Raw genomic sequence first — 27,826 nt, forward strand, 5'->3', positions numbered from 1 at the left:
AGCTTAAATGTTTCAAGCCGCCGCTGTGCGCGGATGGATTCTCTGCGCCAGCAACAAAGCAGCTGTTTCTTCCCTCATTCAACTCGCCTTGCAAATGACGTGTGGGAAGTTAAGACCACAAGTCCTACGTGTGCGTGTCACTCTAACTTTCCCCCCCTTCCTATCTCTATGTGACCGGGAGAGGTCGGAGGAAGGGGAGGAGAGCGGTTGGTCAAACCGATGAGGACGTCTCGCGTGGCTGCGCCCCTGAGAGCGGGAGGAGGCGGAGAAAGAATGTGGCGAAAGGGGGCGGGGCCTACGAGAGGGCGCGGGGAGTGGAGATGAGGCCCCGCCCTCCCACGTGCTGCTCAGAGGCAGCAGCCAATCGCGGGCTCGCAGCCGCTGTCATCGGAAGGTGAATAAGAGCCGCGCTCTTTTTGTTCCGCGAAGGGAGCAGCCTTCGCAGCACATGCTGCAATAATCTGAACAAACACAGACCCCGTGTTGCAAAATGTGACAATCTACAAAAATGCAAACACAACACGCTGGCTAATAACTGTTAGTAAATGTATAATGGGTATGACGTCATTCAAAATATACGAATAAACCACTTCAAAATAATATATATATATGTAACACATCTCACAAAATATACAAGTGACTGCAAGTTGTTATATGTATCAAGAGTCAAACAAGGATTCAAACAACAGCGAGGAACGCCAAACGGTCTCTTCAAAGGAAGACGTCTCACAAAAGTCTCAAAGGAAGACGTCTCACTATTCATTGGTTGTTTGAATCCTTGTTTGACAGCTTCTGACATGGGACCATGTGCCCGTTTGGAGGCTACTGCACCTGCCCGTCCGGATGGAAGAACATTTAAGGCTGCTCCCGAATCTGAAACAAACGCCCCAGCAACAACAGGCCATATAACAGACATACTGACACAGGGGCCAGAACCCGTGGCAGACATAGATGCCTATTCTGGCCCCGTGTCCACTATTACAGGACTGAACAGAATCGGGCTCACCTGCATTCTACACAGGGCAAAAGGGCCAGATTCCAAAGAATAAATGCCCTTAGAAATGACAATATTCAAAAAGCAGCAGGGAAACATTTCAGTCTTGCTAGACATTGCAACCAATCTTAAAAGCTGTTAATCAAAACAAGGTTCTTCCTCAACTCCCCCATTCTGCATCTAATCGATTTTAAACTGGTATTTTTGAACTATATTTTTGAATTTGTAATTATGACTTTGGTAAGAAGGAATGGACCACCTTCCCAGTATGCATCTATAGTTAAATGTGGCTGTTTAATGTGTGACCCATGAGCACAACACATTAAGTTATCTAAGGCATAAACTTGAATACAGTGGGGATGATGGGGTCTATCACTTGACAGGATGAACACTTGCACATGCACACCCCATTACCAAATATGACTAATTAAAGATACAAGGATTTAGGGATTTTCAAACCAGAATTTAGCAATATTCCTAACCATCCAGAGATTTATGTAAGACATTGCATCATTGGGGAAAAAATCATTTGTCAATTGCTGAAGAATAAACTGCAGGACCAGGAATATAGCTATGGATTATAAAATACCGTTCAAAATACATAGAATGGGTGATTGTGAGTGGACATTATTACATGTCCTTCACCCTCCGATCCCTGGGGCAGATTACACTAAAACACAGTACAGGTATTAAAACCAATGTACCATCTCAAAAATATAAGGTGGGTCCTAAAAATATACACCTCAGGTGTCAAAAGCAAGGGTATGGGTCTTCCATGATGGGACTTCCCTTCTCCTCCTCATGCAGCCTTCTTGCAACCCCCCAAACGGCTTCAGAGGACTGCTGGCAATCAGTAGAGAGTTAGAAGATCCAATGACTTAATTCAGTTTAAGGCAGCGTCCCAATAATGTCTACCAACATGGTCGTCATTCAGGCATGTTCATTTCTAACTAGGGAGGCCAGTAAGAAAAAAAGAAAACAGAACCTTCCCACACCTTTAATAGTTGTGTAGAAGAGGGAGTGGCTTGTCATTTAAGCTACACCTGCTGAAATCCCCTCTTCACCTCAACAAAGTGCAGGAACCCCCTCCCTCACCTGGCCATCCTATTAATAATCTGCCTATCCAAGAGCACTGTAAATTTGCTGTGAATGATTAGGAAGAAAAAGGATGTTGCTGCTGTAGGAAATTCTCTATTGCACTCTACCTTCTTTGGATGAGCATTGCTTTTTCTATGCAAAAGCACCATGCTGCAAGTGCATTATCCCTTGATGACTGAGCCAAGCAGAGAAACACCAACACCCAACCAAGCTCTTTTAAGTGAATTAATTATATTTAACTCTCTTTTGCATCACACCCAACTCATAAGAACACACAAAAATGGTTTACATTTAGATTATCCCTAAAACCTAGAGATGACATATTTTGTTAAAAGTCCAGTGTGTTTTCAGGAAGCTATTATTTAAAAAAGACCAAGCAACAAGAAGTCACTAACAAAATTACAAAATGGATTTATTGCAAAGGCATAAAGGAAATTTTACAAAGAGAATGTGATTAATGGGTGTCTCCAAAAAGAAGTCACTGCAGCCACAACAAAAAGTGAAAAAGCTAGCTGTTGCTAAGGACAATCTGCACATCATTTATGAATAGAAATAGTTTTTAAGTCAATTTGTTACCTAGGGGACCCTCCCCACCTCCTGTCCAAAGTTACCTGGGCACAGTAGTAATCACTGAATGCCCATCCTTAAAAATCAGGCTTTCACATTATTAAAGGATCTCAAATTGAGTAAAATATGCAACATACTGAATTAACAAAAAATATTTCAAAATCCATTTTGATCAATTATTGTACTTTGACCTGGCCAGTTTCTAAAACAAAATCTGAATAGATGTAGATGTTTCCCCTTAATTAGAATCACGTTTGTGGCCATCGAAATAAAAATGAAACAATTTTGTACACATCAAGGCTTCACCTGCAGTTCCATACTAGTTTAAACAGTCATGGTTTGTCCCAAAGAATCTGGGGAACTGTAGTTTGTTAAAGGGTCCGAGAGTTGTTAGGAAACACCTATTCCCCTCACAGAGCTGCAATTCTTAGAGTGGTTTAACAATCAGTTGCTTTCCCTAGGGAACTCTCCCCCTGCTTTACAAATTACAGTGCCCAGGATTATTTGGCGGGGAAGCCATGACTGTTCAAAGTGGTATGATACGGCTTTAAATGCATAGCACAGAAGAATGATTTAAAGAATGATTAAAATGATTTATTTGTCCAGTTTATAAACTGTTTCTCTCTGATATACATGAGGCTTGCTGGAAATATGCTTTGTACAAAATGTTGGTTTTCAGTACAGGCATCAAACTCTAGAGAGGAATTGTGGGTGATGCGAAGAATGAATATGCAATTTTTTAAATAAAGCCTGACATTGGGTAACTTAAAACATTCCTGCAGTGTTATAAATTTTCCTATGATCTGTTACTGATATTGACATTTTATGCTGCTCACTCTTCCTCCTCCCATGCCCAAGGACCCAACATACATTTTTAATGGGAAATATTTTTGGGGGGAGGCGAGAATCAAGTTTGCTGTATCATATTATTTTAAATAAAATATCTAGAATCCTTATCACTATAATGATTTCGTTATTACGTGAGATTTACCAAGATGTTTTAACTTTTTACCCAAGTGCAACTGAATAGCAGTAATTTCAAGTGCCTAATGCCATGCTTAATATTTGTAAACATAGGTATCTAACTAATTAAAAACAAAAAAACAAAAGAGCTTCTTCTAAGGGCTAAACTGATCCAAGCTCTTTAACAGGGAAGAGTTATTACAGCATCACAAATTTGCCATTCTTGGGGTAGCATTTCTAGCAGTTTTATTCTTTTTCACTATCATTTTTTGGCATATATATATACATATATATGCACACACACATTTATAGAGAACATTTAAAAAGCCATTTGCAAAACACACATTATGTTACAATATATGGAGAAGAGCAAAATGTGTTCACGTTAACACCTGGTCTTCCCCGCTCCCTCCCACCCTTCCCAACAAGTAAATGGACTGACTTATGATAAAGAGCACAGATTCTTCTGCATCCATGTTGCACACTTTAAAAATCAAGGATTCCTATCAACAATCAATGCTACCACTGGTAGCCTATACTACTTCTTCTGCAATATCATTCTTTCCCACTTACTGCAAAAAAATAATAACAATACGATTCTGTCTGGAGAACGGTTACCGCTGATTTCAAACTTCGGTTATAACATTTCCACCTCTTATCTAGCATATGAAAATTATTGTACACTAAGGAGCCTACTTTGTATAGCCATATTTATAGATGAATGTAACATCAGCAGGAAACCCCATGCTTTCTTCCTGAATAAGTCTTCAAGATGCTTAAAAAACAAACCCAGACACAAACTCAAACTGCCAGCTGCTAAACATCCAAAAATACAGTTGTAGCTTCACTGTGGGTGAGTCTGCAGTCCATTAGAAAAGTAGATCATACATACAAAGGTATAAGAACATTTAAATCAGTTTTTCGCAGAAGACAGTTCTTTAAACAATGCAGCCCTCCAGGCAATTTATCAGACTTGAAAGATGATCATGGCAATGAAAACACCATTGATTTCAGTAGATTCTTCCACGAGTGCGATTACCACGGCCACCCCATCCTCTCCCTCGTCCACCACGGAAACCACCTCTCTGCTCTGAAAATAAAGAGAAATAAAAGTCTGTTTTAAAACACATGGATCTCTGATTGACTAGAAGGAAAACAGCAACTACCCCTAGTTATAATTCTAGCTTTTAAATACAAGTGTCACTTAAACAAACATGACAGTAAGAATTGCACCATACTCTCTCATCATGTAGATGAGGAGCCCAACTGTGTGAAGCAAGACTAGTAGGAACCACACTAGCTCCCAGCACATACTGCCCAATTCACATAAGGCTTGATCCACATGGTCATTCTCCCAGTTACACAACCACTCAAGGGATAGGACAGTGTGAACCTGCCTTTGAATGGTAAATATATTTCAAGTCAGAATATAAACCTGCTCGTCCGTGCCTCCCAACTCTGAAACAAGGCTGAGTAAGAAATATTTAGCATGTTCATGTGTGCTACCCCTCCTTATCCAGTAAAACTATTTTAACATCAAAGTCTCTGATACATAGAAAAAGTAGTAGTAATCTGTATAATTACTCTGTATGTGCATACACATGTATGCACATATTTTACACATACTGCATGCCTGTTGTTATTATTTCTTAACCACCCTTTACTCTTAATATCACAGCCTCATACAAACTTGAGATAGTGGAAGGTATAGTCAGCAATTTACTTAAGCTTGTAAGATGTCTAAGCTGAACACAAACTTGAAAATAGGTGCTTGCCAGTTTACCTATGGTAATAACTCATTCCAAGAAAGGTTTTGCAAATGGCAAGTCAATTGGCTCTCTCCACCCCCCCAATTATGCTACACAGGTACAGTATAGGCTAATTATTTCTTTGTGGACTTATTTGCAGAACTGGTTTAACAGAATAGAAAACAACTTTACCACTTATGGAGCATGTGACTACCTGTATATTATTAAGTGTTGGGATCAAAGGGACTATTCTGGAAGTGTCCGTGTCATTGTTTCCAGTGTTCCTCATTATGCCTGCACCCGTTTATAACACTAGACAAGCCACTTGCAAAACTCTGGGGAGCTTCCGGTGAAGCACTAACTGCCGATATACACTTATGAAACTCTTTGGAACCCAGACAATGTATTTGTTAAGTAAACAGATTGCATATGAAAGCTAAAGTTTGTGAATGAGTATCAAACACACCATTTTTTCAGCCTTTAATTGAATGAGAAAGCTGAACAATGCCTTTTAAAGAGAAAAAATGTTGTGGGGAAAGGGCATTAATTGAAGCTACTTATACTGATCTCTCAAATTCTTATTTCCTTTCTCCAGCATTATATTAGGCTGCAGTCCTACCCTACTGACCAACAGTGGCAGAGATTCATGGAACAACACTGCCATTGCCACTCCTACAGCCCTGGCCGGGAAAGAAGGTGGGAGGACAGAACAAAAAGCCTCTGTGCTGCATCAGTGCTCAGGCTGGCAAAGCAAAGAAGCCTGGATCAGGCCCGTTGCTGTCATATGAGAGCTACAGGGTCGGCATGGTGAATAGGAGTTTGGATTGCTCTTTCATGAAAGAATTAAGTGATGGTATGGAATACCTTCCCATAAATCTGAATGAAGAGTTTCCTATCATGTTACAACCCTCCCTCTTCCTATTCAATAAAACCTGACTCAAGAATTGGATGTGACAGGTTGAAATTTTATACAGGTAAATGCCAATGAGACCAAAAATAAATATCTTGTACTAGACCACAGACAGGAGACCTGAGGCTTTCCAGATGTTGCTCAACTAACAACAGCTGCAGTCCAATAGCATCTGGAGGGCCACAGGCTTGCTACATCTGTCTAGACATTGTTCAATATATGTAAAGCAAAATTATGCCAAGATTGTATCTCGAAAAAGCACACACAAAATTCATGAACAGGAATACCAGTGAACATACCCCCAAAGGCAACAGAGCCTGGCAGCTCATCTTACAACACAAAACAGAATCCTTTTTTCTCCCCTGCGCAGAATAACACAATCTCTTGCAACACTTACCATAAGAAAAATTACCCAGGTTACTACTGTATTTCCCACTGGGTGGATTGTATATCTGCCTGGCATCCCTTTTTGGTCCTGCTGGAGCCTTCTTTGTTGGCAAGTCTGAAGCCGCATCATCACTTGCTCTTTTTTGCCTTCAAAGAAAATGGGGGGGGGGGAATATTGCAGAGACAAGTAAGACTTAAAAAAATGAACTCAATATGTACAGCAATGGAAAACTTAATGAAGGCTTTTTGTATAAAGTTAATTTACAGACATGCAACATTAATAGCACAGAACAAAAATTTATAGCATTTCAAAGCAAGAAGATTCCTATTACTTTACTCTCTAGCCCATTTGTCTGTAAAATTAAAAATTAAAATAAAATGAGAGCGCTCAGGGCAGATTTCAGCAAATACGACATCACAAAATTGATAAAATTGAACATCACCTTAATAACCAAAGCGTCTATTTTTCTTAGAGCAGGGGTAATTAACCAAAGTGCTCTCCAGATATTGCTGGACTCCATCTCCCCATAGCCCCAGCCAGCACAGCTACGAGCCAGGGATGATGGGAGTTACAAGTCAAGTAACATCTGGAAGACACCATCTTGGTTACCTTGAGTTTGGAAAAGCCTGCTCCTCTGCAAGAACAGATGGGCTTTTATTAAATTTCCAGACACCAATAGCAGAAAAATGTAAAAGCAGCTTGCTTATTTTTATTTTTTTTAAAAAAGAAAAGCCCACCACCTTCTTATTCTCAAGTAAAGAAGATACTAGGTAGCCTTATGTTTTGCCTAGAGAAGAGGTGACTCCTAGATTAGGCATTTTTTTTAGGACCAAGATGCCAGGATCCCAGGTATGCATATGGTATTCTGCTCAGACATGCAGTATTTGTAGCTCTCCATATCTCTGAAAGGTTTAAGGGCTCTTTGGAGCAGCTCCTCATCAGCAGTGGGTACTTCTAGAAGGAACGCAAAGATTATCAGCTCCCTGTACTTCTCCTGTGTGCATGGGAACATGTTGCTGAACTTCTCTGGATCCCAACCCATCTCTCTCTCTCCAGAGTAAAGTTATTACATTGCTGAAGTGACTATTTGTTTTGCTAATTAAGGAAATCCTTTTTAAAGCAGAGGTTAGATGGCCATCTGACAAGTAGGATCTAGCTGAGATTCCTGCATTGCAGAGTTGGACCAGATGACCCTCGAGGTACCTTCCAACTAGAGTTCTATTCTAGAGTAATTCTATTACTCCTTTTATCTTAACTCTCCTTTGGATGTTCAAACACACTGACTCAACCAATGAACGTATATACAAATCATAACTTGTGCAGAATAACATTTTTGGCATAACTTTATAGATGTATATATAGATTTAAAAGAAGACTCCAACATTACATTAACAAAGATCTGCTGGAGCGCAGAAAGACAAGAGAGAAATACATAAATAGTTGGAAGTCATTCACTGCTAACTTACCCAGCTTCAGATTTCTGTACCGGTTTCCATGACAGTGTAACTGTGCTCTTGTATGAAGGAGGAATGTGGAAGAGATCCTAGAGACAAAATAGGAATTATATGTTTCTGGGAATAGTACTTTAAACAGCTGAAGAATAGATGTTAAAAACTAAAGTTCCCCAAATTTAAAATTGCTTGCATGGTGACAGATTTCCCAGATTTAAAAAAAAAATTCACTCAAAAATCCACATTTGGGGAAAATCCATAGTTAGTGTCAGGGAACTTCCGCGGCTCAACGCAGGGTGGTGGAAGGGCTCTGGGGATGCTACAGAGAGCCCCGGCCCCACTTGACCAGCAGCACCTCCTCTTTCAGCGGAGGAAGCAGCGATGTCTCTAGTGGGGAAGGGCATGCAGCTCAGAGGCTTGAGAGCAGAGGCTCTGGGGATGCTGGAGAGACCCTGCACCCCCCTCGCTCAGCAGGCAAGGAGGGAGACACGCCATTTCCGTCGCCCCAAGTGCACAGAGGGGTGAAACGCAAGGAGGGAAGGCGGAGATTTCAGACACCAAAACTCTTATGTTGGGGTCCCAGCGGAAGGCGCCACTCCCAGATTCTGCTAGTGACTGATACGGTCATGTTTTTCAGCACTCTGCACTGTAAATAGTTTGCACAAAAAAACTGTTAAAAGACAGTTTGGACTCATGCCTGTTTACTCGTGAGCAACCCAACGCAGACCTGACAGTTAGGATCAGCATTAAGTATGAATTCAGTCTCTCACTTCTCTTTTATGTTCCTCTAAAGTATTTGATGGAATTCTATTGTTTCCTGCACTGTTTTTGAAAACAGACTAAATTTCCCTACAGGTTTGGTATAATGCTCAAACACAACAGGGTGAGGAAAGAATCTACTACATTTAATAAAACAACAACAACAACAACAATAATGCTGCAACCCATCTGACTGGGCTGTGCCAGCCACTCTGAGCAGCACCCAGCAGAAGTTATTGGAACAGTATTACTGTTTCCAGAAAGAACAGAGTTAGGGCCACAGAACTGATAGGTCACAAATAGCTTCAGGACAAATATCTTCACCAAACCATCCTTTTTAAATAAATCCAGTAATAAAATATAGAAGGGCTTACCTTGATTAAAACATTGATGTTATTTGTAATTTTCAGCGCAACCACTTTAATTTTGTTCTGCAAAAAAGGAGAAAGGCTATTTTAGAAATGTTAAAGTTAAATTGTTTTGAAGTCTATATTTAAGATGTTTCCAATGAAGCTCAGTGCCTTCTTTTCTTTTAACAAACACCAACACCGATAACTATTTTCCATCTGTAACACTAGTGCTAGAGTCTGGAATCTTTCATGCTTAATATCTTTAATCACATACACTGAACATGTAGTTTAGTTATGGCCCTTTGGCTTATGTGGAGGATTGTTGCAGAACCTCCTCCCCCCGCCACTCTTGCTACACTTCCAGCAACACACTGCTTTTCTGTTCTCTATGAAACAGAGTGGATGCATAAAAATAGAAGCGATACAGTGACACTCTTCAATTAGTTCAATCCAAGGGTGCTTGCTTAAGTGGAGAGATACTTCTGCTCATGGAAAAAGACATCCCCGATTTTCGTCAATTCCCCTTTTGTGCAGCTCCCATATCATATCCTGACAGTCTCACAACCCTTGGGAGCAGATTTTCACAGGGCATATGGCAATTTGGAAAAACTAATTTTTTGTGAGCAACACCCCCACTTACTATTGATCGAAGCCACTGTCACAAGCTTTATCCATCAGACTATACTGTGATAAAGTCATTATGGTAAATTCAGCTAAGGTACTGCCTTCACAGAGGACTACATACCTCTTCTGTCTTTAATGCTTCTCCTGTTTTGCCCTGGAGTGCCAAACGAAGCTGTCGGATGTAAACCTGCAGTCCTCTAGCAAAATACTGTAATCTTTAACAAAAGAGAATAGTTATGCAACACACAGTGAAATCAAGATGATAAAAAGGAAAACTGCTTGTATCTTGAAAAAAGAAAAGCCTCAACAGAAAGACATTTGGCAAACTGAATTTGCGTTAAGTAAGAGACCATATGCAGAATGACCTAAATAAAGGTGTCTCTATAGAGGAATAAACATTGGGATAGATTTATGAATCAAGACTTTTAAATGGCAAATATAATTTAACCATCAATCAAAACCAATAACATTTTACTGAGAGAAGCAGAACTTTGATCCTAAACCTTCACTGCCTTGGAAGGATATTTCCAGGAGAAGAAAAGGCTAAGGTGTAAACCCTACACAAACCCAGAGTGGAGTTACTTTGATGGTTGGATAGTGCCTTGTACGTCTCCTTCCGGAAACTCCTGCAGCCAAACTGGTGCCAAATGTGACTAAAATCAAAGTTGGCTCTCTAGTCTACCAGGGGGTCCTAGTTGTGACAGCTACCATGAAAAATTTCCCATAATGGACTTCCAGGTTACCATGGAATGGCAGTGGATGGTGAGCTCTGATTTATAAATGGATTTGTAAGTTTATGTTTTTATTTCCTTTGTATATGTAAAATAGAAATTGCAAATAAATATGAAAAACTTCCCATAATACCCACTTTAAATGCTGGGTAGACTGTGCTGCTTGGATCACTGGGCCGGGGGGGGGGAATCAAAGTGTCTAAACCAGGTGTTAGTGATGGATCCTACTCCCAGGATGCCAGATGCTGTCACTGACCATGGAGAAGATTGTTCTGATGCTGAACAGAAGTCTGAAAGAATTATGTAGTCTTTGCCGTCTAACCACTCTTTTATCAACTTTAGAAACTGATGATGGAGCAAAGGCATGAAGGTTAGCAGAAAACCTCAGAGCAAAGCCCTAACCTAGGTTCGCCAAGGGACACAAATGTTGAGATCCACTAAAATCCATTAAATAATCCTTAAAGATTCATTTGGGTTACTATTGGTCAAAGTGCCATTTGATCTGAGAATTCGGAACATGTGAGCCCTTTATGAGTTCTTCAAGAGCAGTTTAAATTGCAGTTCAGTATTAATACGCTACAGGTCATGAACGTAAAGGTAATTCTTTGTTGGAAGCATTACAGCTTTTATACTCGATAAGCCTTCAGTGCATATTAATAAGCTAAAGGCATTTTGTTTCACCACCCAGTAAACTATTCATTTCATTGCTATACAAGTATAGGCTAGTTTGAGTTACAGAAAGACAATATGACCTATCCAACAAGTAACTTTTAATAAGAAAACTGAGAAGAATTTTCTCATTAATTTTTAGAGGGCCAGAAGCAAGTTTGAAATGTCAGTTTGGGGCTATACAGTTATTCTGACATAGACATTTCCCTATTGCCCTGAAAACTAGGAACAGTATCTTCAATATTTTCAGTCTGAAGTTTTAGTTAACCTTTTCTATTATTGGCTCATGCTTGCTTACTAATCTTATGGTTAATAATAATTGGCAGAGGAAAGATCAGCAGGATTCTACATGACTCCTTTACAGTACTGCTATTCTAATAAAGTCTGCACATGCACACACTTTAATGCTACCTGATTTTAAAGTCTTTCACTTTCTCTGTGTTCAGCTTGGCTGTCAGGAAGTCTGGAAGTTTTCGACCTAGTTGATGAAAGCTATATAACAAACACTCCACATAGCTGAACTGCAATTTGGGCTCTTCATTCCCAGCGTTCTCCCCATTCTCCGCTTCTTCTGGAGGGAGTGGCATGTATTCCTGAGAAACAGAAACCAGAAGAATTGACACTTGGTTACTTCATCTAGTATTTAAGATGTCATTGCTTCAACTATGTATTCATTACCAAATCTCCTTCCGAAAGAGGTCCACAAACATGGTTGCACAGCCAAGTATTTAATCCTAGCTGTCAGAATTAGGGTGCAATCTCAAGCCATATGTGTCCTTTTAAAAGCCAGAACACACAAACTGCCAACATTTCCCCTATTCTTCTGTCCCTGCTCCTCCCTTCTATTTCTCTGAGTGAGAGTAGGTAGCAACATTTTAAACGTTCCCTTTTACTTCACTCAGTCAAGATTAGTCTGCTTTTGTCTTCTGTTTTCCACTGCATCTTGACCTCTGCAGAGTCTTTATCCATTCCAGTGTCCCTGCTCTCCTCCTGACACTCTCCTCGGCAGCAAGACAAAGACATAGGCATGTATTCAGATGGAATCCATTCCCATTGCCTACTACAGCGGTGGGCAGACTCTGCCCCAATTTCATGTTGGTGAAGGGAGCCCAGATGGAAACATGGGGAAAGTGAGTGATTAAAGAAGGGGGGGGGGAGAGGACCCTCGGCAATCAGTTCAGACCACAGGACAGAGACATTAAAAAAAAGGTGTGTGGGGTTATTGTTAGCTATTATGCTATATATTTTTGTGTTTTTATATTGTAAACCACCCTGTGATCTTTGGATGAAGGCCAGTATACAAAATTTTATAAATATTAAATCCTCCTCTTGCAGCCCACTTAGAAAACAAGAGATAGGAAGACTATACACAGCCCCACACATTTATGGCTCCCTTACAGATTATACCAAGGGGGAGAAGCCCAATGTTGGAGGATGACAACAGTATCCCACCTGCGGTTTGGTGGTCTGTCTACCAAGGCTGGACACAATTTGTGAGCCCCTGCCCTTTACTACTGAAACCAAGCATGTATTTCCTCCCAGCTGCTGTTCAAGCATCTTTCAAGTGCTGTGCTATCCACAGAGAATTGAACTTCTTCACACTTGTAAACATGCTGTGTATGAAAATTAGTCAACATCTGGTGTTCAAATCCGCTAAAGCAATTAGCTATTATAACACAGTTTTCCCTCTGGAAGTACAATCATTACACTAGGTGCTTTTCAATTCAAATAAAATAAAAGGCCTAATGAAATCTAATTACAAACTTTCTCTCTCTCTCTCTTAAGACTAATAATCCTCTTACCAGTAGTTTATCAAAAAGCTTCTTCAAATTTGATTCTAGCTTTTCCATGTCTCCACAAAAGGAGCTCATCTCAGCAAGCAGTTTCAGCACCTACAGTGGGTGGGGAGAGAGGAAAAGTGCCATTGGAAAATTAACAGTTGCAACTTTATACCATGACAATTTTAAGTAAGAGCAGATTTTAAGACAGAAAGAAAGGGCTTATTCCTGGATATGACAGTGCAAATCAGAAAATGAGCCTAGAGGGCAGAAGATAGCGCCTCTTGTAGGATCTTAGTTGAATAGCATTCTTTCAGGCTGCAGACTATATGCATAAATTGTTTGAATTTTGTTCTGCATAGCAGCACACGTGATGATAAAAAGCAAATCTATATAATACTTTAGGAGAGAGTATAATATAAGTCAACCAGAATCAGCCTTGTCAGTGGTCCAAATTAGCAATAAATTTCTTCCTATCTTCTTTTGGCATGCCTTGGATAACTACAATTCAGGCTCCATGAGATATTTCCAGATTAGCTTACCTCTAACTGTATATCAAGGCCTTCAACCGGGGTGGTCAGGGAACTCAAGTTTGGCAGCACATGCTCACAGAAATAAGTGACAAATCTTGTGGATGTGAACATTTTTCTGTATAAAAACAAAATAGCAGTTGTAACAACAACATTTTCCAATGCTTTGCTGCACAATTCCAATCTTTCATTTGATAGCAGCTAGCACTAAAAGCCTTTTTAATCACAAGATGGTTAAGTTAGCATACTACTAAGTAAACATGACATTGTTTTCCATGACTGAAACACCTTCAAAGATTTTAGACAGCAAGCATGCTCAGATAAAACAGTGGTGCAATTTACATACAGTGAGAGATAGGAAAGCTACAACTCAAGTGAACAGGTATCTTAAACGTGTTGGTTTCCTTTAAACTCAGCTTCCATTTAATTCCACTTGGCTTTTAATCTGATTTGAATTTTGTTGTCTCCTCCCTGATTGTTTTGATTGATTTTAATCTATCTTAACTAAAAAAAATTGGGTGATAACAAACAATCATACTCAGGGTAGATCCAACGAAATTGATGGCCTTGCTTTATTTATTGGGAGAGTCATTGAGGGGACTAAAGTAGGATACAAGCTATTTTATAAATATATATCAGCTACATATGCAACAGTCTTGCAGCTTTTCACAGCCATGACTTGTATTATGGGATAGTCATTCCGACACAGCCAATACAGCCATGCTGTGTTGACACAACAGCCACAACACTTAAAAAACAAAACACTATAGATACTTACTGAGAAAAGTGGGACTGCTTGACGAGTACACTGTAAGAGTCTGTCCACACAATCAGGGTCAGATGGATTGAAGGTCTGCTCAAGATCAGCTTGTTCAGCCACTAGTTCAACTAGCTGCTGCCGCCCACTCACTGTCTGCAGGCTTTTCAAGCCTGATAGTATCTTCATAAATAAGACAAACTCCTCTCCTGTCACATCCTCGAGCACCTTAAGAGATGGAAGAGAAAAATAGAAAAGAATTAAGAACCATACCAATACAGGTGCCCATGTGTTCTTTTACCTTGCAAAGGATCATTCCTCGCTTATTTTTTTTACAGCACATTTCAGTGTACAAACCATTTTAAAAGCTCTTCCTTTAGTATTAAAGCTTCTGTGCATTAAAAGTCAGGTGGAATGATTTCCCCAATGCTAGCTTGCAGGCTTCATATCTGAGCACAATTTGAATTTTGGTCAAACATTCTAAATCCAACACTTTGTACATTATGCCACATGGAATCTAAGCGCTGTTGCAAATTAACTTGTTTTATTTAATACAATGGGTCTAAGGTTGCAAACTTTTATAAATTTACCTGGGCCAAAAGCCCTACTGTACTCAGTGGGACTTCTGTCTGAGCAAATATAAAAATGGGATTAAGAAACAATGGCTCCTCTCCATCTTAAAATAAATGCCAGCTGTCACTTGGATGTGTCTCCAGCACTAAATGGAAAATGACTCTTATGTGGCTGAGAACAAAAGTGAATACAAAGGTTGTAGTCTTTTTATTAGCAAAGCTGATTACTTAATTTTAGATAATGTAAAATGTAAGATTCAATAGATGTTAGATCGGTAACATTATCAACTGGCTTGACATGTTTCCTACACATATGGTATGTCAGGTAGTAAAATTTATTCCTCCAATTCCAGTATCACCCTCCTAGATAGCTAATTTAGATATTCTCCAAAGCAGACAAAAATGTTTGTAGTCTTGATAGTTCATTGGGGGGGGGGCAGCAACCACCCCACAGTAAAAATAGCATACCTTTGTTAGACTCAACTAAAATGTTTCACCATCTTGAACTGGTGAAGCAACACTATTAGCTGCATTTTTAATTTACACCCACAGGTGGTACTTAATGTGTTCTGATAGGAAGCAATTCTGCTATGAAGAACGTAATTTAACTAAACTAATGTACTCACTTTCTTTGATTCTGTTAGTACGAGTTCTTCTACTTCTTTTGTTAACACCTCTTCAGGAAGTGTTTTGAGTTTTGTGGAGAGGAATTTGATGGCTCTTTCTCGTACAATATCCTCTCCTTGAAGAATCTGACTAAATAAACCACCCAGTGTTCCTAAAATAGAAATAAATATCACATTAGCATCCCTTTACAATTTAAAGGAATATAATTTTGTTAGATATTTGAGTGTTCCAAGTACGTGTTATATAACATATGTTCTATGTTATAAACACCATCTCCAACTCCTCGAAAGATTTCGTCAACAGTGTCTCCAAAAATTTTTTACACATCACTTGGGATGACAGGTGAACTAATGCCAGTGTACTGGAAGAAGCAAAGATCACCAGTGTTGAACCAATGATTCTTCAACATCAACTTTGTTGGACTGGTCATCGTCTTCCATAGCAACTACTCTATTCTGAACTTTAAAATGGAAAGCGTAATGCTGGTGGTCAACAAGAGATTTAAAGACTCTCTCAAGGCAAATCTAAAAAAATGTAGTATAAACACTGACAACTAGGAAACACTGGCTTACAAGCGCTTCAATTGGATAACAGCCTTTACCAAAGGTTTTGTGGGCTCTGAAAACATCTGAACTTAGGACGAAAAGGGAGAAACGTGTGAAGAGAAAGGCACATTTGGCAAACCCTCACTGTGACCAACTCCCGCCCGGAAACCTATGTCACCACTGTGGAAGGACGTGTGGATCCAGAACTGGCCTCCATAGTCACTTACGGACTCACTTTTAAAACCGTGTTTATGGAAGACAATCTTACTTGGCTACAAGTGATCGTCAAATAATAGCATGAGTTAGCTACATGGAAATGGCATAAATAATTGTAATGTTATATACCGCATTAGTAGAAAAATCCTGTTGCTTCTAAAAGATAACACCCTCCTCTGGAATAGCTATCTATTGTAATACACAAAACTATATTCTTTGTATTTTTGCAAATTGTTCTATTATTGTTGTCAAAAAGGTATTCAGACTGGTAACTATTCCATATCTCCCCAAAAATAGTCAATTCTCATCCCAAAAGATCCAACAGAGCATACAAACAATTTATAAATGTCAGGATATAATGCATGCTTTACCTTTAGCATCCATCTTAAATATGCTTAGCAAAGCATTGTTAACCAAGTTGAATTCTGCAGAATCATCTGGGGAAAGAGAAAATTAAAGATGAAAAATATTTTTAATTCTAGCTAAATAAGTGAAGCACTGGAAATCGACACAAAGTAGAATCTCATGTGATAAGAAATTATTCAAAGAACCAGGTGAAGAATGAAAGTGGCAAAACCATTGTCTGAAAAACAGAAGGCAGATAACATAGCAGTACAAATACAAAGCTGCATCTGGCTGACTTATATTTATTTCCTTACAAGAAGCATATATAACATTCCCTCTAAAACACCATGCACAATTATAGCATAATAATAACACTGTTTTTAAAATATGTTTTTATTATGTTTTCTTACTTAACAAACACACACAAGTAATTAACAAAATGATAAAATAACAACAAAACCATATATATCCATAAAGCCATACGTTCTTACAAAAGAACTTATACCACAATATTATTAATTCCCAATTCCTTATCTTCCACAATAGACTTCCATCTTCCTCAAACCGGGTCTGTCTTATCTGTTTAATAAACTGCTTCTAAAATCATTTAGTCATTTCTTCTGTTATCTGAATACTATACTTATAATTGATATTGTGGTTTGCAAAAATTAATCAAAGCATGTCTAGGTTTTAACCTGAGGGCACCATTTTTAAAAATTTATAATTTATAAATAACACTGCTTATTTTACATAAAAAATAAACAAAGGAAGCAGAACACAACAGCAACAAGCACAAAGATAACAATTCTAGATTCAGGTAGGTAGCCGTGTTGGTCTGGCGCAGTCAGAATAAATTTTAAAAATTACAAAATTGTCCAGTAGCACCTTAGAGACCAACTAAGTTTGTTCTGGGTATAAGCTTTTGTGTGCATGCACAATAAAGAAAATCAGAAGAAGTGTGCATGCTCATGAAAGCTTATACCCAGAACAAACTTAGTTGGTCTCTAAGGTGCTACTGGACAATTTGTAATTTTTTAAATTAAAGACAAAAAAGTTTAATCAATGGGCAACATACAACACCACACAAGCAGACCTCCCCCTTCATTTTCACCCCCCCTGCACCGGCCCCTCTGCTCCAGAGGGAATCCAATGCTTTAGGTGATAGGGGCAGGAGAAGGAATTCTTTCTGCCAAAGTGTACCTTCCACCAGTGAATGAACACCACTGGATTTCACCCAATGTATAGAAGCCATACATCTATCTATCCACTTAACTGTGGCAAGCAAGAAGTTTCACTGCAATGTGTGAAGCAGCATTGTTTCCAACAAACCCATGCAGCTTTTAAGACAAAGACCTAGAGGTTGTGGATAGCCTCTTCTTCCCCAAGAAGCTAGCACGAACAATTCCTGCACTAGACAGAGTAGCAGTACCAGCTGAGGCACCTTCTAGTGAAAGACATGGAAGGGTTGGGCTCCATCTGGTTCTGAGGCATACGGACTGTGCTTTTCTGCCTGCAATGGTACATTAGCAAAGCCCTTTCCTGCACTGCGGACTGTGTACCTTTTAGCACAAGTCAAGATTGACATGCACCTTTTAGAGTGTACAGATTGCCAGCTCCCTGTACATGTTGAGTTTTCAATCAAAGGAGGTTCAGAGTGTTTAGGAATTTGAATAGTAGGCAAGACAGCAAAAGTTATGGGGTGGTGAAAACTCATAAAACACAGAACTGCAAATATTGACATGGAAAAAACAAGATTGTTAAGGAAGACAACCATAGCAATGAATCTATATCCTTGCTCTGGTTACACCTTGTAAGAAGGTTACAAATACAAACACCAATCTCTTCTACCTGACTGAAGAAGTTGGGTGAGTATGTCTGCCACTCTGGGAAGGTTGTCACCGGTAGCAAATTGATGGTAATTCTTTGATTGCTTGGCGCCGGATCTATAAACAAAACAAAGACACACATTCACCACCAATGAATAAAAATTCTCTTACACAGATGATACAACTTCAAACAAAAGGTTGGGAAAGTCAGACACAATCTATTGTCTGATTGTGATGTCAGTGTTTTATGTTCACCGTTACTTAATTGCTAAAGGCCTAAGGCTATCATGAGGCTCCGCTAAGGGATTTAGCCTGAAATACTCTATCAATCAATGAATGTACCTGGGAGGAAGCTCCCCTGAAAATGGGACTTACTTTGCGGTAGATATGTAATTATCACATATTTATCTGTCATTAGACCATCACAGTACAACAGATGGACAGTCTAAAAGTAACATCAATATCTACTGAGGTTAACTCACACCTAAATAAAACTACAACACAGGCAAGTTTAAAATGGACAAATTTCCTCTCGCACTGTGGCTAAACATTTTACAACTAAAACAGACATGAAGAGCTAATGTAGCCCTGCTCAAGCTACAACTCATATGGATGTAAGGATGCACCTTTTCTGTAGAACTTTTTCACTTTATGTCATTGTTTTGTAAACAGGCAAAGATTATGTAGTTTCATCCTGCCTTTGGGAGTCATTCCTGTTTTGGTTTTGCTAGTTTGCATTTTTCTTTTGAAATTGGTATTTAAATTAATTTTGTGAATTCATTTTAAATTTTACACCATATGTGTTGGGAGCACATGTTGAAGAGAAGCTTATAAATTCATAAATAAACTATATGAAAATACTTTTTGAAAAGGGATACCTGTGCCTAAATGAAGTCTGTAGGAACCCCAACTCCCGATGAACAGGTAAAAAAGGCACCCACACTCTGATTGCTCCCAGATGATTAGATGGTACAAATAATAATAAAAATACACTATCAACTTAACTTGCCATAATTTTGTTTCATAAATAATTTACCAATCAATTGACAAGCAATTTACCAATCAATTAAACAACCCAAAGATGTAATAGCTGTTTCTCCTGGTTTAGACCTTATGAGTGAAAAATGGGGAAAGGATGAAAAGGATGAAATCAGAAGGAACAAGAGGCAAGTGCGAAGTGCCAATAAAAATTACTTACAGAAACATCTTCATCCTCACAAAGGTCCAGTTGGGCATTGATAGCTGAATCTGCCAGTTCAGGGAAATGTTTGAAGAAATTTTGGAATAATTGTGCTGCTAATCTCTTCTCCTTGGCACCTCCCTTGACACCATCCAGATCACCTGGTAAGCATCTTTGTGCTAAGACAGAAGATAGAAACTCTCTGCTTTATGCAGTTAACAGATGCAATAATGTATTGCAATATCAGAATACTGTTCTAAGGCTCTGAATAAATTTACATATAATGAGATATTTATAGCTTAGGCATAGCCAAGAGTATATCACCACTATCCACTGCAGATCTCACCACCACCACTTATGTGCCAACAGCACCCAGAAAGTTATTATGGGTGTCTGTTAGATAACTATAAAACCACCTTTCCTAAAAGTCTAGGTTGCAAACCAATGCCCATGTACATGGGAGTAAGTTTCACTCAATTCAGTAGGCCATGTATAGGATTGCATTGCAAACATCTCCCAAATACTGCAATATCATCCTATTTGTCCTAGCTTTTAGAGAGCAGGCTTAATCTGGGAAAGAGCTCAACACTTTTACCATTATGTTTGTAGCGTTTAATTTTAAATGGATACTTTATATGTCATCATAACCTACTGCTAGGTGTCCCCAAGAAAGTGTTGGAGGAGACAGTGTCATGGATCATTGTGGGTGGCACTATAGGGGGGGGGAGATTTCCCCCCTGGTCTTTTACACATCAAGGTAGAACACAGCAAACACAGGTGGTTAGAAGAAGAGTTGAGAGGGAAAACCTCCTGTGTTTGTGAATAAAATACACCACTGGGGAAAGGGCATCCCTTGGGCAATGGTGTTAGAAGAGGATGCATGGCACACAACTCTCTAAGGCCACAATTCTAAAAACAAACACTACGGAACACAGGAGGATTGGTAAGTAAACAGCATAGGGCTGAGCTGTAGGGATGCATACTCACGATAACGTCAGGGTACATGTTATACAAATGAGATGTTATATCGCATCACTTGCGACTATGGATTTCTGAATGAACGCCCACGTAAACACGACTACAACCACGCCTCTATAAGCAAGCGCAGCAGGCAGCACACGGTATGATGCTGCGGCCGCAATTCTAAACAGGTTTACTTTGAGGGGGGGGGGAAACCCGTTGAACTAAACGCGCGAGGGGAGAGGCGAGCACGGGATTATTACGCGGCACGTTCCCCGCCCCCCCCTCACAAAACACCTTCCTTTATCCTTTTACGAAGAAACCGATTTTTTAAGCAGGCCTTTGCCAAGCTGCAAGCTTTCGGCCCACCCGTGATTTCAAGCTCCTACCCTCAGGTTATTTAGCTAAAGAAGAGGCACCTTCTCAATGGAAGAGGAGGCGCTGCCCACCCAAAAAAGGGGGTGTCAAATCCAGACTCATGACGGGGGAGGGAGGTGAGCAGAGAGGCAGAGAGGTGGGGAGTCTGGCCTGTCCTCCTTTCTCTCTCTCTCTCTCTCTCTCTCTCTCTCTCCCCCCCCCCCCCATAGCCGCCTCCGCCGCATAAGGCGCAGATGGTTCCCGGCCGCCGCCTAGGCCCAGGAGCCCGGCGCGCAGTCAGAGCCGTCCGCCCGGTCGCACCTCGGCCGCGGTCTCCTTGGCGTCGGCTAGGATACCGTAATTACGGTACAGCTCCTCCACAGTGGGCATCGTGCCGCGGATGGTCCTCTCACGGCCGGCCTCTCTCTCTCTCTCTCAGTCTCCGCCTGAAGCTGCGAACGAAAACAACCGCTTTTCTTTTCACGCCACCTTCAACCCCGTGGACGGAAGCGAGCTGAACCGCCTCGTCAGGCCGCGCGCGGCTTCCGGTGGTGGTGGAAAGAGGGCGCATCTGCCCACGTCCTTCCTACAGCGGCCCTGCAGTCCGCGGGAGGTGTCGTTGCAGCCGGCGCAGAAGCGGAGCGGGTGATGTCAAGGAGTCTCTCATTCTTTCCGGTCGCCCTTCTGATGCGGTTGAATGCTGATTTTGTCAGCCCCTTCTTACGTATAAGGTTCATGTGCTGCCATTCTATTATTATTATTATTATTATTATTATTATTATTATTATTATTATTATTATTATATTTTATTTATTATTATTATTATTAAAAAGGTATCTGTGCTTACCTGCATAGGCAAAACAGGAAGAGTACATCTTGGTAGCAGAGAGAAGGGATCTCTTTTTTCTCAGTGGCAAAACGTTGATGTTTTGAGGGCTGGGGAATGATTGTGAGGAAAGCCACCCTGCACAAAACTGCGCAGTTGTGCTTTGAAAAGCCCCGAGGACTAATAAAATGTTGAATAAAGGCACCTGGAACTGTGGAGTGTGTGTATTCTTTAAGACCCAAAGTACATGGGTTGCAATGGCATTTCAGCGTAACAGACACCCACCACCCACCACGATTTGTTTGTATGTGGGTGCCTGCGTTTAAATAAAATAGTGGAAACTGGAATTAACCCCCAAGTTACCTATGCACATTTGTTTCAATGGGTCTGCTCTGAGCATAACTAATTCTGGATACAAGCCTATGTTTTGTATCTCATAGCTGTGAACTTTTCCCTTTTCTTGCGAGGAATCCTATTCAGAATAATGGAATTTCCCTTTAAAAAAAGGGAAATGTTGACAGCTATGGTTACTATGTTGTAAACTGCCCTGTGGCCTTTCAATGAAGGGTGTTGTATACATTTTTTAAAAAACTAAATAATAAAATAACTGCAACACAATATTGCCAGCATGAGAGTGCTTCTTTTCAGAGTTTGCAACCAAATTCCCCATACCCTAGTTTTTCCTCAAAGACCTGTCAGGGTTCCATAACCACTGAGCATGCTCAGTTTCATTGTGGATTTTTCCCCTAAACATTTCTGCTGTACAATCTCAGGATTTCCTCAAGCCTGTAGATACCTCCTATGTGAGACAGATGGTACATCATTGATCCAAAGGAACACCATTATAAAAAAAACACATCATTAACAACTTTTAAGTGTATTACAATGAAGTAATACAGCCATTACAATCCTATTTAAATATATAAACTTCATTGGATGGAAAGCAGAAACTGATTTTTTTTAAAAATTAGAAGGCAAAATATGTTATTACCATTGTACAAATGAAGTGTGAGTCACCATGGCATAATCTCAAAACTTTTGGTAGCATTTAACCATTTTGACATGAATGAGCAGAAATAGGCCGAATGTATCGATTGCCCCTAGGTGCAGTAAGAGCCCATGGCAGTCGTCATTGGCACTGTATCAATTTATCTTGTGTGGAAATAAAGCACTAGTGGGGAGCAAAACATTTAAATTCCTTCGCTGGTAGAAACAAAACAACAAAGAAACAAAAACTTCCTATGGTTGGTTCCCATGGCAGTGTTGGAACCCGCAGAAGGAATTTCAAAGCTGCACATATACTATGCTGTGCCATCTTAATCAAAGGATACCTATGGTATCTGAAGAAGTGTGCATGCACCCGAAAGCTCATACCAAGAACCACTCAGTTGGTCTCTAAGGGTGCTACTGGAAAGAATTTTTTTTATTTTGTTTCGACTATGATAATTCAGTTATGGTTTATAAGTTATAAGGCTTACTTATATATGTTTTATGCCAGGTTTTGTCTTAAACAATTAGCACCTTTCCTGCTTTCTTCAGGTAATGCAACAAACCATATAAATAAATGAATGTTCACGTCTACCTGCAATTAATCTCCAGCTTTACTCATATGAAATATAACTTCATTTCTTTTTTAAATTCTGTTTGCTGCTTCACAAGGAACCTGTATGACTTTCACTTAGAGCTGGAGATGGGTCCAAGTACTGACTGGATTTCACATTTCCAAAAAATGGGAAATATGACATAGCTATTTCTTTTCTCTAACCCTGTTAGCAACGGAAAGGTCATAGCTCCCTGGTAGAACATCTGTTTTGAGTGCAGAAGTTCCCATGTTTGATACCTGGCACCCTACCTCCAACAGCTGACGTCATGGCTTTAACATCATACCATCTTTTCTCCTCCCTCACCACCATTTTGCTGGACATTCAGCCTGACAAAAGGGTTCTAGAAAGCTTGTTCTCTGTTCTGTGCCATTACGCTTGGTCCTAATAAAGTTAGTGCCCATAGTACATTCTAGATTTTCTTCTCCTCTGTGCCAACACAGTTGTCTGTGTTTCCCCACAGTAATTGATGTCAGGGTCCTGCCCCAAAACACTACGACAGCAACTCTTACTTGTAAGTCAGGAGGATGTCTTGTTCCGATTTACTAGTGGGACAGGCTCAGTAAGAAGCAGAGCGTCCAGATGTCAAGATTCAAGGTGTGTCAACTCTAGGTGTCTTCAGCCCCCTCCATGTCGAGGGGGAAGAGGAGCCAAGCACAGCTTCAGTGGCTGGCTCCTTCAGAGTGTTTGGCCTCTTCCAGGCTATGTGACGTTGCACATGCAATCCGTGTGAAATCACACACACCGTGTGCCGGGTCACCTCAATCTTGGGGGCAAGTTGGTGCCCCTGCAAGATTCTAAGGTGCAAGAGCAAGGCAATAAATTTACAGTCGTACTTTGGTTCTCGAACTTAATCCGTTCTGGGAGTCCATTCAACTCCCGAAACCATTTGAAAACCAAGGCATGGCTTCTGCTTGGCTGCAGGAGCTTCTGGCAGTCAAGTGGAAGCCATGTCGGAAGTTCAGCTTCCGAAAAACATTCACAAACCATAACACTTACTTCTGGGTTTGTGGTGTTCATGAGCCGATTTGTTTGGCAACTAAGCCATTCAATAACCAAGGTACGACTGTATAACATTTGCTGGGTTTTATTAGAAAGGGTATAACCATTAGATTCAAAAGGACCAGATTAAATCATGAACCTGATTTTCTGCAAGCTTCTAGCACATTTCTTAGGACATTTCTCCCAAATGAGACACCATCTTATCAACTCCTAGATGATCACTGGTGATTATGCCAGCTATGAATGTATGACTGTTTATTTTATTTTTTAAAGTAGTATTTCTGGGTGAATGCAAGGCATTAAGGTAGTATTAGGCCTTTCCAAGCACACTCACTTCCAATAAACGTTTTAAAACACTCAGATAATTCTGTGCTACTGCTCTGGTGTGATCAGATTCATGAGGTTGTAGGGAGATATTAAGAGATGCTCTAGGAGTGCTAACTTGCTTCACTTGTAAACAGTAACTTTATTCCTTCTTCCTCTAGTGCTTCCAATAATTGCTATTACCATTCTCAAGAAATTTGCTATTCATATTGTCTCTTGAATATGAAATGTTCCAGACGATATGAATTATTCAAAGCAAGGGCATAACATATGCTCACAGTAGAGTGTTATGATACTTTGCTTATTATTCCCTCACTTCTTGTTTAATACAACCAATTATTGTGTTGCTTGCCCACTGAATGAATCCCTCCATTGACTTTTCTCTAAGGATATTCCAGTCTTTATTCCTGAAAGGCAACTTCTATTTATTTATTTATGAATCTATTCCATGTGCCTGCTACCAGACATGAAGCTGATTGCATGCATACTTTCTTTAAAAATGAAATATGTATTTATTGATTTTCCAATATCGTTCCAATAGCATCCTCTTTATAACAATACCAATTTTATCCAATTAATACAATTATTAATGCCAATTATTCCAATGTCAAATTATACAATTTAATCAAACTGGTCTCCCTGTGTGCAAGATTTGATGACTTCATTCTTCTACGTATTTTCTGCATTCCAAAATCTTAATAATTTCCATTCCATTCCAATATAATAATCCCTTATATAACAGCTACAATCTTGTGTTGGTATATTAGGTAATTTATAAAGTTTCAAGTGAGGAACTCTAACTGTAATCCTTATTCTTTCCTGAGTGTGACAGTTCCCCCCCCCCCGATGTTTTCCTGTCCATGTAAGGTGTTATATCCTTCATTGCTACAACTGTTGATGGTTCCCATCATGCCTCGGGAGAAGTGGTTATCTCACAGTTTCCAAAAGTCTCTGCATCACTTTGGCCTGTGATTTGGCTTCCAGTAAACAAGCAGTCTTCACCATTTTTACAGCCTAGGAAGAATGGTCTGAATCCAGACTGCAAATAGGTTCTGTAATTAAGCAGGAAGAACCAGATACACAAATATAGGATGGGGGACATCTGCGTTACTAGCGGTACATGTGAAAAGGAATTAGGGGTCTTGGTGAACCACAAGTGTAACATGAGTCAACAGTGTGATGCAGCAGCAAAAAAAGCTGATGCTATTCTAGGCTGTACCAAGTGAAGTATTGTGTGCAAATCAAGGGAAATAATAGTACCACTCTATTCTGCCTTAGTCAGGCCACACTTGGAATACTGTGTCCAATTCTGGGCATCACAATTTAAGAAGGATGTTGACAAGCTGGAATGTGTGCAGAGAAGGGCAACCAAGATGATCAAGGGTCTGGAAACTAAGCCTTATGAAGAGCGCTTGAAGGAGCTGGGTATGTTTAGCCTGGAAAAGAGGAGAATGAGAGGAGATATGATAGCCATCTTCTAATATCTAAAGGGCTGTCACATGGAGGAGGGAGCATGCTTGTTTTCTCCCGCTCTGGAGGGTAGGACTCGAACCAATGGCTTCAAGTTGCAAGAAAGGAGATTCTGACTAAACATTCGAAAAAACTTTCTGACAGTAAGAGCTGTCCAGCAGTGGAACAGACTCCCACGAGAGGTGGTGGACTCTCCTTCCTTGGAGGTGTTTAAGCAGAGGTTTTATGGCCATCTGTCATGGATGCTTTAGCTGAGATTCCTGCATTGCAGGAGTTTGGACTAGATGACCCTTGGGGTCCCTTCCAACTCTAAGATTCTATGATTCTATGAAATAGTTAATCCAAAAGCTTCTATTGCCGCAGCTGGTATCCTTTCTTCCCTGCTGCTTGATTTATGGCCAATTGTCCTTATCTCAAACACATTCCTTTGTGGATAATGGTGATTAGGGAGGACTTTCTTCCATATTTTGAAAGCGTGGCGTTCTCTCCCCTCCACTCTCAGTTCCTTTCCCTCTCACACACAGTTCCTGTTTTGTTAAATTCCATATTTATATTCCAATTTCTTCCTTCACTTGTACAGATTTTTTAAATCTTGCATTCCAGGGATGGTTGCCATATCATAAATGTAGAGGAAAAACTTTGATATAAGCAAACCATGGGCTCCCCTGCCCTTATCGTCTCTTTCACCGAATGAAATCCCCTCTCAATCCAAACCTTTTACATCCTTGTAGCTGGGTTTGTTTTCGCAGGTTCTTATCTCATCATCTCTAGCACGGCACCTTTAGTTTACTCCAATTTTTTTATTAAAAAAAAACCAATTAGCAGGATAACCTGTGCTTCCAGGAGTGGGATCGGGGGTGGGGTGGGGTGTTGCAGCAGCCAGAGTGCTCCTTGCACCCAGTGCCTTTGCCTGTCCTCGCATTCCATGGGGAAGTGAGTGCCAGACTTACAGGCAAACTGCGGGTGAGAGCCATGTTCCTCTTCCAACTGAAGAGGAATGCAGAAAATGCAATTCCCCCATCCTATTCTGATCATCTCTGTCTCTCTCTCTCTGTGGTGTTGGGAGAGGCTTCCATCCCCTGGTGCACAGGAAACAGTAGGTCACACTGACTTTGATGGGATTTGCTTCCTAGTAGATTTCTTTTCAGGCATTCCTTTATACCTGATCTTAGCTGTCCAGGGTTTTAAATCACATGGGGTACATGAGTACAAGAGGCTGTCTGGTGTGGAAGTTCAGTCCCCAGTGTGTGGAGGGTGATGAATTTGGTGACAGTGGTGCCACAGAGGGGGCAGATACAGAGCAGGTATCCTTGCTCTTCCTCCTCACATGATTGATCTCACTTGTGGCAGAAGGCTTGAACAGTGCTTAAGTACCTGTATGCTTAGGATCGCAGCCTTAAAGTCAAGCCTGTAATCCAAGACTCTTTGGCACTGAACTATGATTTTTGATGGGAATAAAGAGGTAAAGGTAGGTTAAATCTAATTTGCTAGGCTAAATAGGTTGTGGACTGGCAATGCTACCAAATGGTTGTTATTTTTGGGGTGGGGTTCAATCATCTACTGGCAAAGTTGATTTGCTGTTGGTGCACAACAAACTTGCTCCCCCCCCCAAATCAAACTTATTGCAATAAGGAAAGTGAAAGGCCTTTAAAAGTCTT

General features: G+C 40.2%; 1 protein-coding gene across 1 annotated transcript; it reads right to left on the reverse strand.

Moving 5' to 3' along the window:
• Positions 1–3,237: 3,237 nt before the first annotated feature.
• On the reverse strand, positions 3,238–21,397 carry API5 (apoptosis inhibitor 5). Its single transcript, XM_033149567.1, is given in 17 exon segments — positions 3,238–4,712; positions 6,678–6,814; positions 8,135–8,211; positions 9,253–9,309; positions 9,974–10,067; positions 11,664–11,845; positions 13,055–13,144; positions 13,573–13,665; positions 13,667–13,678; positions 14,339–14,545; positions 15,516–15,667; positions 16,649–16,714; positions 18,471–18,534; positions 18,536–18,565; positions 19,647–19,786; positions 19,789–19,807; positions 21,267–21,397. Coding segments are annotated over 17 exon segments (1,569 nt in total). The 5' UTR covers positions 21,336–21,397; the 3' UTR covers positions 3,238–4,632.
• Positions 21,398–27,826: the final 6,429 nt, after the last annotated feature.

The sequence above is a fragment of the Lacerta agilis genome, chromosome 1 (genome assembly GCF_009819535.1).
Source record: "Lacerta agilis isolate rLacAgi1 chromosome 1, rLacAgi1.pri, whole genome shotgun sequence".
NCBI classification, from domain to species: Eukaryota; Metazoa; Chordata; class Lepidosauria; order Squamata; family Lacertidae; genus Lacerta; species Lacerta agilis.